Source organism: Pleurodeles waltl, chromosome 1_1 (genome assembly GCF_031143425.1).
Source record: "Pleurodeles waltl isolate 20211129_DDA chromosome 1_1, aPleWal1.hap1.20221129, whole genome shotgun sequence".
NCBI lineage: Eukaryota > Metazoa > Chordata > Amphibia > Caudata > Salamandridae > Pleurodeles > Pleurodeles waltl.
In genome coordinates, this window is record NC_090436.1 from 840,284,163 (window position 1) to 840,298,078 (window position 13,916).

A 13,916-nucleotide genomic window follows, 5' to 3' on the forward strand; every position below is an offset into this window, starting at 1 on the left:
AAACTACAACCTAGTGCAAATAATTTCTTGACACAGTTGATGCTTCAAACCACAATGCCATGACTCCCAGCATATGTTATTCTTGGTTTCGCCAAAAGACAAACATACCTGCTATACCCCACGAAAGGTAACTTGTCACTAACACTGTGTTGGGCAAAGAAAGCTCTGGGGCAGACGTGTAGATTACCAGATATGCAAGATTGGTTGTATAGCATTTGACAGATATTGGCATTGAAGGAATTAGTTCTATTATTGGTAGACCAGAGCAGAACTATGAAATTAAGTGCATCCCTTCCTAATCGTTTTTATCCATGGAAAGAAGGGAGCTTACGTGCCTCAGGTACTTGAGAGGAAGTGGGATGACTGTTTACAACATAACCTTTCCCAAAAAAAAAAGCACAAGGACCAGCTTAATTCCCAAACAATGAAGAGAGGTGGTTAAGGGGAAAAGCATTATTGCCCTTGTCTGACTTTGGGTGCAGGTACAAGTTTGTGTAATTATTTCCCAGCTTAAACATTTAACAAATTTGAACTATACAAATTGATCATTTAATTACAGTTGACTAAAAGTAGGTTAAAAACTATCATTTTTTAGTGTTCTTGTGGCGCAGGAGTGTGGTGTGTGTTTTTTTTTTTTTTTTAAATAAATAATGTGAAATTGTGCTTTAATTTCTTTTGGCACAGTAAAGTGTGGTTATTTATAATATTGACTTCGGGTTTCCATAGCCTATTTATAAATAAATTTATTTCAACAACTATATGTACTGTTTGTTAATGGGACACCAGCTAATACAATACTTCAGGAGAAAGTAGTGTGAGCAGGCAGCTTTTCTTATTACCGTTTGAGCTTCCCAGTAACTCCATTTCATAAGGCTCTTATTGTACCTTTTTGACTATACAGCAGCCAGGAGGGGAGTGGGGCTCTTCATCCTGGTATAGTGGGAGGAGGAGTTGCATTAAATAATGAGACTGCAGCGGACCTTAAGGCACTCAATACTGACTGAATTAAGTGTCCTCTAAGATGGTGACCACGGCAGTCTCCATATCCTGTTGTGCCCCTAGCTCTTTTTGAGCCGGGTGAAGTGACTTTGCTCCTTTCTGAAAAGGTGCCTGATGCATGATGTATTTTAATAAAAAACAAAAATTGGAAAAAGTAGCAAATATAGGTTAGTAGTTTCATAGGTTTGTGGTATAGCATTTTTTATCAGTAGCAGATGGATAATAGTTACTTTGAAAACATTGTCTACTGAGTAATGAATCTCAAGACTTAGCAAAAAGAGTGGCTATTATCAAATCAGACTAGTTTTAATGTTTAATGATGTTATGGTTACAAAGTACTAGTCTGTGGTTAACAGCTTGAAAGCATTGTTTGGCTGAATGTTTGGTTTCAGCCATCACTGCAGTTCAGTTCTCGATTTAAAACCAGGGAGAAGTTGCTTCTATCGGGTTGTCACTGAGCAATCCACAGAGTTGATTACAGAGAGCTTTTGTGGGTTGTAGTATGAGCTTCAGCACAGTTGGGCTGCTCGCAACACTTGGGAGGGAAGGGGCATCCCTTGAGGTAATACAAAGGCATGAGAGTGACCACACTACCCTGCTGGTTGGCTTAGATGCTTCAGCCAGCACCGCCGCCACCTACACCCACTAGAGAACACCAAAGGTGAAGAACATTATAAACTTGCACAGAGGATCAAATGGTCTGCTGTGACCAAAGAGAAGATTGACGCTTGGAAATCAGTTTGTGGCGGATGGCCTATTAGGCCCCAAAACTCTGCAATAATTGAGCGCCAGGCCAGTCTGTCTTCCAATCTGTGCACACAACTTCAGGGAAACGTATGACATTTGCATCCAACAATACCACTTACATGCCATGCCTAATCACAGAGGTAAAAAAAAAAAAAGCAGACCACAGTTAAGGGCCAAACAAAGACCGCGCAAGTCTTTGAATATACATCACTCAAAGGAGCAGCTTAGATCAGCAGCCAGAAAACACAAACACCTGGTAAGAGAGCACAGGAGGAAAGAACAGGATCCAAAGTGGTCTGAAATCTTTGACCTAATAACCGCAAACAAACAATAGCAGTTCTGGCAATATCTCAACACCATATTAAATGGAGCCAACACTAGAGGAAACACCGTCCCCCCTGTACTGTGAACATCAGGACAAACTTGGCCCTGCCAATTCATTCACCAAAAAAGGAGAGACAAATCAATCAAGGGATAACCTGCACTGAGTGAATCTGCAAAGTATTCAAGAGAATCAGAAAGGATGGTGCCCCGGGCCCTAATGGCTTTCCTTGGTCACTAGTTGGCCTCGACGCTGGCTCTGTTTACTCCGAATGTAGGTTCCTCGAAGATGTCCCAGATTCATGAAGGGGATCACCTCTCAAGCCTATCTATACGAAGGGCCTGAATACTGACCCAAGAAATGATCGCCTAATAGCTTTATTGGACATTGATATCAAACCCTTCGCCACCATCCTGCTCCAGGAGATTGTGTAATGGGCTGGATTAGAAGGTCTACTCCCCTTCTGTCAAGCAGGGTTCCACGCAGGAGGGTCCACGTGGACATCATCATCATCATCATCATCATCATCATCATCATCTCAGACCTGGCCGAAAAAGCAACAACTTGCAGGTCTCTCCCAGTCTTTGCCTGTTTTATCAACTTCTCAGCCACTTTCATGGGAGTTGTGTGGAATATCCTGTGGCAGAAGCTTGCGAGATAGAACATTTGTCCCAAACTGCTGTGAGCTATTATGTCCCTGTACACCAGGACCTGGGTAAGATTAAGTGCACCGAGGACACAGCCACCACTAAGATCTACACTGATTGTGGACTAAAACAGGGCTGCGTGCTGGCCCCGCTTCTGTTTAATCTCCATAAAGCAGATTTGGGCCCAGCCCTATCTGGTGCAACTTTACTCACTTTAAGAATTGGTGACAAGAGAATCCAACTCCTGCAAAATGCAGACTACTTAGTGCTGCTAGACCACACGAAAATTGGCTTGCCAAAACCCTCTATGCCCTGAACAAGTACAACCTGAGGAATGAGTTAGTAGCCAACGGGATTAAAACAAAGGTAGTGATCTTCAGCACACACCAAAAGAAGAGATCCACAAGATTGTGGCTGGGGACACAGAGGCTAGAGTGTGCACGTCATTACAACTACCTGGGAGTATGGGTATGTGAAACAGGCAAACTTACAGTGCATAGTCAAAAAATTCAAAGCAAGGATGGTTACCTATGCCGTGGCAAACCAAATGCTACCCTCGACAGCCCAACATCAATGCAATATGAAGGGTGGCTCGTGGCAAACTGCTCCCAGACGTTAATTACGCACAGCTGTCTTTCCCAGGTATGTTGACGAGTGACCTAGAAACAATACTGTGCGCAGCCTACAAGAAATTATTCCATCTCCCACCTTACACAAGGAATTCACTAATTAGGTCCGAATTTGGGCTCGTTAATCAAAAACTTGAAAACATGGCAGCTCTCGCTAAATATTTCTTTCAGGCTGTGGCTGAACCTGCTAACTCATTGAAGCCCCTAATAAAAACTATATTCACAAGTGCCAATAACTTCTAGGCCACATATCACAGTCAAGGAAAACTTGCAAACAGTGGTGGGTAACAGATACAAACACGATCAGCTACACAAGCATCAAATCAGCAATAAACAATTGCAATACCGCTCACAAGAATTGCATATGGAAGTGCTCCAAGCCAAGGCCCCACGTTAGACAGTAATTGCACCACAGCTGTGTAATCCAGCTAAGCCTCATCGGAACCAGGTATTGGGCAAATACGCACCAAGTCAAATTTTATCCCAAGCAAGACTACTGCCGCTACCAATAAAATAACTTCATCCAACCTGGAGGTCCCTTGAAAGGACCACCCACAGCCATTTGTGTAACTGTAGAAGGGGAATCCCTTGCACATCTACTTCTTTGTTGCCCGGTGGTGCTACATGCTCATCGTGTTCTACTGTGGCTTTAAAAAAAAAAAAAAAAAAAAAATTATGTTTAGTGCTCAAGCGATTTGACGTGTTATCTGCCTGTGGGCTTTAACCGCGTTCACCTCATGCCCATCACTATCATTCGTTCACGGGCTTGCCTTCTAAAAATCCTTTATCATTTGTAAGTGCTTTACGTTTGTTCCTCCTTTGGGCAATTTTGTTACCACCTTGGCCACTGACGCTGTTACATGGATAATTGCATGTTTGCTGCTACGTTAGACTGTGAGTGAACTTGTTTTTCCTTTGTGTATCTTCTTCTCGCTCACGGCGGCTGTGGCATTTTGAATTGGCTTGCTTATGTCAACTGTTTTACTTTTCATTTTCAGTTTGTGGCAAGAAAAGGCCAATTAGGAATTGACAATGCTAATATCTCGAACGCGAGCAAGCAGGAGACTCATTGCATTGCAAATGCTTGTGTTTTTTTATTTTTTTTATTTTAACACCTACTAGTAAATGTAATTTTTGCCCCCATTCTTCAATCGCAAATTCGATGCTCCCATCCCGTGCAAGCCCTTAACCAATATTATCCCAACCTCATATCACCTCCAGTGCTTTACTAGACACACACGTATATTTTTAACAGATTATTTTTACCAACAACTTGTTTCCGGACTCTCACATTCGGACTCTTACAAAATTGGAAAAATTTCACTTCTGCTAGCAACTGCTCACGAATCACTTATCTGCATGTGCCAGCACTCTTCATTTCTTTTTATATCACTTGACACCTTCAACGAAACTACTTTTTATGATACTTTGTAGCCTCGCAAATCTTGCAATGATTTTAAGTAATCACACATTAAAACCTGTCATTGACATTGGCAGCGACCTTTGTCTTGTGACTCAAGAGTGCATATTCTCCAGTGAAGGAACAAACTCCTCAGCCTTTTAGACGAAAAGATCTCAAATCTATGTAGAATTGATTAATTCTCCAATTAAGAGGTTTGCCACCCAGGGAAATAGCTTTTGCGCACCAAAAGAGTTGAGTTGAGCTAGATTAACGTGTATTTAATCCATTACTACTTTTAGTGTCTCAGTTTGATTTTAACAACTTGTATGGCTTGTCCATCTGCTACAGGAGAGTTAATACATTCATATGATCACTATCTTTTTTTTTTTTTTTTTGGTATACCTATACATGTTTTTGTGGATGTAAAAACTATAGAATATAAATCAGTTGCATGTTTGCACAAAATGTTCCCTCCAAGCAGGAAAATGGCGTGTTATGACTTTGAACCTCTGGTTTTTAAGACTACTTCACCCTTAACTATTGCCCTGAAAATCTCTGTACGGCTCGGTGTGTCAGCTCACGACGTGTCATTGAATTATGCCGACAATACAATCATAAATATTTTTTTTATTATATTATGTTTGTAAAGCGCAACATATGCCCATAGGCTACTTGGCGCTGCCATCTAAGTGGAGGATAAGAAACCGACTTAGTTCAGAGAAACAATGGGAAGAGTAGCCAGGTTTTAAGATGTTTCCTAAAGATCCATCCATAGGTTAGGCTGGTTCCCCAAAAGCCATGGCATGTGATTCCAGAGCCGACAAGTGGTATAAGAGATACTTCTGCCACCCCAGGAAGCTTTAAAACATTTGGGGATTTTTTTTTGGATCCATCAGCTTCTTAGCTGTGGCTAAGTGAAGGTTTTTATGTGGAATGTACCATGCAGTTTTGTTTTTAAGAGAGACCGGAGTAGAAGAGCGCTTTTCTATGCACTGCAGAAAACTTTAAAAGCCACTCTCTTATTCTTAGGGAGCAAGTGTAAAACTTCTCTCACATTCAAAACTGATTGAAACTTCCTAATGTTCATAAGGAGCTGGACTGCAGCATTTTGGAGTCATTGAAGATCTGTAGAATGCCTAAGTGTGCCCCAGTGTATAAGCCATTGCAATAGTCCCCCTTTGAGAGAACCAGAGAAATGATGACTTGTTTTCTGCAAATCAAGAGGTAAGAAAGGGAGAATTATTTTCCCTGTTCTTAGAGTGAGTAAATAGGACAGCGTTAATTGATTTGTCTGCTCAGTAAGAGAGGATCTTGATTCCTCACTTTTGATACTGGAGTAGGAGGCGTACCTAGAGGTATTCCAAAAGGACGTATCCCACCCAAAAGGGGAGTACCTCTGTCTTCCGACATATATTTGACATTTACTTTGCTGTTTTCCAGTCTACGCATCTGGCTCTAAGCCACTCAAGCCTGGCCGAGCCCAATTGCTGACTCCTAAATTTTGATTTATCTAGCTTGTACTTCAGCCCTTTTTTCCCACTGAGTAGTCCTTTTGGTCGTGGCTGGCATTAAAGATTGCCGTAGATATTTATTAATATGGGTTTTGTTTTATTAGTCTGTTCAAGATGCTGTAAAATATATCATTGATTGGTATTGAATAGCAATCTTTTATACATTACACATAGAGGTTAATAGCCTGCATCCTTGCAGAAGCCGTAAAGGGGCCAGACTCCAAAGTGAGAACCTATCACACCCTTTTGTATCCTACTGTGAAGAAAGAATGCTTGGCAGGCTCAGCTGCTCTAGAATGTTTGCTGAATGCCTGTCATACCCTCTGTTACAAGAACAGTAACATGTCTGCCTCCCGAAGCATTTGACCAACACTAGTGGCCTTAAGCAGGTGGCTGTGAAATTGTTGAATCCTGCTGTCATGCCATGCACACCGCCAAGTGTGCTGGTGATCTATGGTTTCAATCAACCCACAAAGAGGCTGACCTTAGAGCAACATGGACCGCTATTATAATGCCTTCGCTTCCTGGGACCTCTAATTCAGTCTCCATGTCTGTCGGTTAGATTGAACACCATGTACCCTGGATTAGTACCTAGCCACAAATACCTCTAAAACTGCAGGACATCAATCCTGATAACGACCCCTCCACAGCTGCACACACTGATTTTAAGGGTTGAAACACCAACATAAAGGTGGACCATTATGTTTATTCCATTGAGTAGTCCGAGCTTTCATAATTACTTTGTACCAAAAGGCTGTTGCTGAACTCTGCCAGGTACGCTTTTTGGAATAATCCTAAAATAATATATTCTCTGGAACCAGGCTAAGTACTGAAAAATGCATATCCTTAAACGCTTGGCAATTCTGCTTTGGGTCGGCTTTGCCCCCAAGAAATATTGTAATTATGATAATGTGCTGATAGTGTCTTTCTGTTTTTCATTTGACATGTGATAGCACTTAACCATATTTAATGTTCCTCTACTATTGCACTATTGTGTTTTTTATTTGTTGTTATTATTATAATTTTTTAATTATATATTTTTTTATAAATGCTTCAGTGTGACCAAAACAATTTGTAAGTTTATGTAAAGGATTATGTCATGTATTAGTACACAGACGTGTGTTTACCATGATCTCCTTTAGCAAATTACACCTGTCTATGTTAAGGGGGTAAACTAGTTTACGTTTTTACGTGCCGGGGTCGGAGTGCCATCTGTTTCGTAATTGAGACCCTGCTCCTCCACATTTATACATATTTTGCCCTCAAGGCAGTACAGCAACAAGCTATAGTTATTTACATGGTTGCTGATGGACATCATGACGTTTTTGATACAAACCCTTTATCTGACTTATATAAATGACCCGCTACACTTACAGCATGAGTATATAAACAGGTTAAAAGCCTTCCTTGGTATAGTATCAGGTGTTTGCTTTTTAAAAAAAAAATTAGGTCTGGAAAGTTTGTGTCTTGTGCTGTATTTGGCCAGGATGACCATTATTTTTGGCCTGTATATTTGTTTAGCGCCACCGTGTTTTGACAATACACTCTGACCACCTATTTGATAATGAGGCAAGAATACTACAGAGAAAATAAAAAAAATATATGGTGTACCTTCATGGTGAGTTTGATGTACCTGTACCATTTGTGCTTGCCCTGCCTTTTGCACAACCGTTTCATAAGCATTCCTTTACCATTTGGGATGCAATTTAGAATTCTTCTACAAGGTAATGAATTATTTACGATGTTTGCAAGCTCACACATGGGAACATGCAGAGTTGTGCATAGTGGGGGTTCCTTTGTTCGGGTTTCATCTTTCGCAGGAAGGCTTCCATTATGGCCTCACTTACAACCAGATTCGGCCCTGTGAAGGTGTGTAGGGGACAGGTTTTTGAAGTGCCCGAAGTACCATAAAGTGAATTTGTTCTGCTTGTAATGACAAAAGCTTGTTTTTTAATCTACAGGGAAAGATTATTGCTTTCCGAAATCAGAACTCTAAATAATTTTCAATGTTGTTGTTCTGCCTTTCAGGAGTTGATGAAGCAACCATCATTGATATCCTGACTAAAAGAAACAATGCACAGCGCCAAGAAATCAAAGCTGCCTACCAATCGCTGACTGGGAAGGTAAGTAAATCTGGCATTTACAGAGAGAACATTTTTAAATATCATCTCACCGAAGACAAGATTGATTTAATTGGACAAAAATGATTACATAGTCTGTGAGTTGTTTCATGAAATGAAAGTTCATAGTCTGAATTGTGAGCTGCTTTTGGCTGTTGGACAATGGTGCAGTACTGATCTTTTGCCAGATTGCCCATGTATACCTGGCAAGTGAATATGTATTATTGGAGATTGTCAAGCCAGAGAATTAAGGGGAGAGAAGGCCAATGGCTGAGGCAGAGGTCTAGCTTCTCCTGAGCCCCAAAGCACAAATCGGCCATAAAGAATATTGTCATGTGAATCCTGCGAAAACATTTTTGCAAATCACTGATATTGTATAATATAAATTGTACGAAGTATAGCATTTCAAAAGAAGAGTACTGAGGAAAAATTATGTAAACTTTAAATGACCAAGACACGCTAACATGTTTTGCAACTTTAGATAATTATTTCTGTTGCTTCATCAGGACAGCTAGATTGCTTAAGTTTGTATTCAGTTCTAATATTGTGCACAGACAACTAGAGTATCCATAATCAAAACCTAATCTTACCATGACATGAATTAAAACAAGCGAAGGTTGACACACAGACAAACAAAAAGAAAGGGACCATCTTTTTCAAAAGTCTTTCCTTTTAAAGGAATAGCTCAAACATTTTCTTTAGCTTCTCCTCGATTCAGTAATACTTACAAATTAGGTGACATGATTTTAAAAAGAAATATAATGTATTACTCCATATGTCAATCTACTTAATATTAATGCAGGGTTGGCAAAAGCACTGATGTTGATTGAGTTCAGTGGCTGCTTAAAAATATTACATTATGTTGACCAGATTTTGAAGTACTCTTTAGATAGTCAAAGACTGAAATAACATCAATTTTATCAGTCACACCAAACAAGCCGAATACCTTTCTCTTGGCCGCCATATTTGATTCATGGGCCTTAGTTAGTACCTTGGAGGGATAATACTGTTAAAGACATCGGTGATCCAAAAGCACTAATAATTGTAGCTTTCAAGGATCCAGTAACCCACAATAGTGAAATCATGTGAAGCATGACGTTTTCCAAAATAAGATCTTCTCAGTACGTTATCACACACTAATTGTTAAAGCTGCACAACCACCGAACATTATTTTTACTTATCCCCAAAAAGGGAACTGATATTCAGTCTAAAACACTCCAGTTGTGGCTCGTTCCCCATTCCCTAACTAGTATGTGGTTACTTTACAGTCCTCTGCTGACTCCTGGCCTCACTCCTGATTCTAACTGAACAAGGCATCCATTGTGATATGTTTACTGTGCTGCTGTGACTGATAATGTTTTTTTCAATTTTGATACTATAAGGACAAAAGGAGTACCAAGGTTGCGATAAGTAAAGTTCTTACTGTTTCCTTGTTGTTTTTGCAGCCCCTGGATGCTGCTCTGAAGAAGGCACTCTCAAGTCATCTTGAAGAGGTTGTTTTGGCTTTGTTAAAAACTCCTGCTCTTTTTGATGCTGAGGAACTGAAAAGCTCCACAAAGGTAAATTAATCACCCAGTTTCATATTGAAAACTACCTTACTCAATATGCAGAAACATGGAATGAATATGGGTCTTTGGTTTAGAAGTTATTCACAAATCAAGTTTTTTAAAAATATATAATTGAATTTTAATGTAAATTATTTACGTCTTTTATGACTCAGTTGTCATTTGTTTTATGATTCGTTATATAAATAAAATAGGGACACCAGGTAAGGGGCATGTAGGCTGTGTTATCGATGCAGGCGTAAATCCGATTTTGTGAACTCCACAGCTCTCAGTGAAGGGAGATAAACAAGCCTACGTTACATTATGTGAGCACATTTTCTTTTGTTTCTAAACTACAGGGTTGGTGGTTGGAAGATGGATATATCCGTATGTCCCTCAGTAGTTTTTAATTTGCAGAATGGATATCCCTTGAAACCCAATTCAGTTAATGCCGAACTGCGGTGTGCTCCATCAGTCATTTGTCAGGAAGGAGAGAAGATGTGGCTACGCAGGTTGACAGGCTGGTCTTCTTGTCTCTTACAGAAGAGTCTGGCAGTAGAAGAGCATCAGAGCAATGTACAAACGTTCACTGGGCATGCAGGTGTTGATGCTTAAATTGTTCTCCAGTCTTTCATGCCATCCTCACCCCTGTGATCTGCTTTATGCTGGTTATCTGGCTCATCTGTGTTCAGAAACCAGAAGAGCTGCTGATGGTATTTTCACAGCTCCTGAAAGCCGAGGTTGCCTAGTACCATGGTAAATAGACCTTGGGGCTCAAAAAATGAATATTTTCACCATTTTGTAGCTGCTGCCTGCATGGAGAAGAGCTAACAGGAAAGTATTGTGGAGCCAAGGGCTCCAAGATCAGTAGCACCTCTGGAAACCTTTTTGTTCAAAGAACTTATTCAGAGCTGAAATGTAGCTAGAAACAGTTCCATTTGTGCCACATCTTGACCATGACATAAGAATGAAATTATGATGCTTTTCTGCAAAATGTTTGCTACTTTGTTTTCCTTTTAAAACTGCACTAAAAATAAAGCTAGTAAAACTCTCTCCCATTCTCCTGGCATATGATTGTTCTACCATTACTGATCATAATCTTGTAAGTTAACAAACTGGTCTCACCCCCCAAGCAAGTGTTCAATCCCTAGCACGTTATTATACATATGGTTATAGTACCAATTATGCTCTTGTTCCTTGCTGAATGAATGGGAATGCACCCCCATACAATAACAAATTGTGCACGACTTGTATTGCATTTTTATGTATTAGTGTGTTCATTTATCAAATGCATTCTGCTTACCTTGTAATAAGGGGCTTGGAACAGATGAAGATACCTTAATTGAGATCATGGTCTCAAGAGACAACAAAGAGATGCGGGAAATCAACAAAGTATACAAAGAAGGTACAGTATTCACGTTCTAATAAATCTTACTATATACCCTTCATTAAAATATATGAAACAATGATTTTACTATTCTAAATTTTTTTGGTACAGCACGCAATGTTCAGTGGGACTAAACAATACTTTTTCCAGACCTCAGTCGAATTTGGAACTATGTTGGAATTCATTAATGCAGTGGAAATGAGCGCATACAATTTTTGTTGCTTTTTAATAGTATGCATTGGTGCTGGCAGTGATTTCCATTTTTTTTTTTTTTTAATTTTTTTTTTTTTAATTTGCACTGCACACCTCTTTTGCCAAACCTGTCTATATTGATAGGATTTCTCCATGGTAGACGACACTGACTTGGTAATGCTGAGTATGAGTAATGCTATGAGCTAAGTTATGGTTCTCAAAATAGTATTTCCTTAATACAGCCATATGCATAATAATTCAAGGGCAAAAGTAACAATGTATGTGTTACACATTTAAGAATTATAATCACAATGGATGGACACTGTTGGTCCTGGCTCTTTTCGCAGGGTTATCCCTAAACCTTTTGCCTTTTTCCTCCCATTGTTTTCTGACCTCTTTTAGTTGGCTTTAGGACTCTTGGCACTTCACCACTGCTGGCCAGTGCTAAAGTGCAAATGCTATGTGCCTGAATTGTATTAGTGATTGGTTTATTCATGATTGGCATATTTGATTTACTAGTAAACCCTTCATATAGTGCACCATATGCATCACTGGAAGGATTTGACGCGGCGCTGCTGTCTACACCATAGTGTGGACCCAGCTTGACGCAACAATCAGTTTTTAGTGCAGGCCCCAGCTTTCCAACACAGCCCGTTAAAAGAACTACTGCTCCATGAGTTTTGCATCACTGAAGTATGTGAATCACCGCCCTGACTCCGAAGCAGCACCTGCTTCATCGCTGTGAGACTAATGCATCACAGCTTGACTTATGCGGCATCACCAATGCATCGTTCATTCCTGGACCCCATTTTCTTCAACACTGCAGTAAGCAACCAACCAATGCATCACCTTCCCTGTCTGGTAGTAAGGAACTGATGTGTCACCTCCCCTGCGACAGTAAGGAACCAATGTATCTCTGGCTCTTTCGATGCATCATCTCCCCTGCGGCACGCATAGTCATTGTTTTTTACGCATCTCCGGTACTTTGCCTCAGTCAAGTGCTTCATTGATTTCATGGAACTACAATTTCATTTAATCTTTTAAAAGTGATATCTTTGCTTGCAAACATTGCATTTTTGTTGTTGTTTTGGTCTTGTTTTACTCAGATAAATGTTTGCTATTGTTCTAAACTGGTGTGGAGTACTTTTGTGGTGTTTCACTGTAAGTGTTTCACTGTTTGTGTGTGTGTGTGTGTACACAGATAGGCTTATCTCAGAGGTAATGTGTAAACTGACTGCTCATGCCAAGCTACGAAGAGGTGGTGAGCAGCGGTTATCTTAGCTGTGTGATTCCCTGACTAGAGTGCGGGTCCCTGCTTGGACAGTGTGCAAACCACTGCCAACTAAAAACCCCATTTCTAACAGACAAAACTGGTGCATTCTTGACGACTGAAACATTTGGTTTGACAAATCCAGTATGCCTCATCAAACACAAATCACTACACCCAAGACCACCTTACATACATCCACCTTTCGACCATGGAACAAACTCAACTTTGAATACTTAGAAACACAACTGACAACCAACACAGATCTAGACAAAATAAATTATTTACGGGTGTCTACAGGAAGCTTTTGATATTCTAATACAACTCAGAAAAACAAAATAGGACAAAAGAAAACAAGCAGCTTGGAGAAATACAGAACTGAAAAAGATATAACAAATCAGAAGGCTGCAACAAACCTAGCTGAAAACAAACATTCAAGACCAGATTCCTCTATGCAACTTAAGAAAATATACAAACATCAATCCGAAAATCTTAAAAAAAAAAAAAAAAAAAAGTACTACTCGGACAAAATTCAAAATGCTATACCCGCAAATGGAGAATTTTTCTAAAATTCCCATCAAATTTAGAAAAGCTAAATGCGTGAAAAGAGCTCATCCCATTTCTCGAGAATTTATGGACAAACTGGCTAATTGTTACACAACCAAGGCAAGCACATTGGAACCCTATTTAAAACAAAGTATCACCACCAGCCAGTTTCCAAAAATCCTCCAACAATAAGCCTACCCTGCCTCTCCACTCCTTCAAAAACAAATCACTAAGTGAATTTCTATATCTTGTCACAGCATGCATGTCCTCCTGCTGCCTTCTGACCCTTGTCCACCACACACCTTCAAGAACATTCTTTTATCTACCTCTGCAGTCACATCAAAAGGAATCATCATCATCAATAATTCTTTCACTACAGGAATCTTTCCTGAAGACGTTAAAAAGGCATACATGTGCCCATTATTGAAGAAAACCAACCTGGACCTGCATGACCCCAAAAATTACAAATGGACCTTTTTCGTAGGCAAACTGATAGAAGAAGCAGCTTTTTCCCAAATGTCACAATTCATTGACGATAACTCCATACTTTCAGACTACCAAACTGGATTTCACCCAGAATGGGGCACTGGATCTGTCCTCATT

At 39.9% G+C, this 13,916-nt stretch overlaps 1 protein-coding gene across 2 annotated transcripts in view; it reads left to right on the plus strand.

Annotated features, from left to right (window-relative positions):
* Window positions 1–13,916, plus strand: part of LOC138287976 (annexin A1-like) — a 150,690-nt gene that overhangs the window by 59,080 nt on the left and 77,694 nt on the right. For both annotated transcript variants that reach the window (XM_069229037.1, XM_069229046.1), the window contains exons 4-6: window positions 8,286–8,380; window positions 9,823–9,936; window positions 11,236–11,326. In XM_069229037.1, the coding sequence (XP_069085138.1) occupies window positions 8,286–8,380; window positions 9,823–9,936; window positions 11,236–11,326 (300 nt within the window). The remainder of the gene's footprint in view (window positions 1–8,285; window positions 8,381–9,822; window positions 9,937–11,235; window positions 11,327–13,916) is intronic.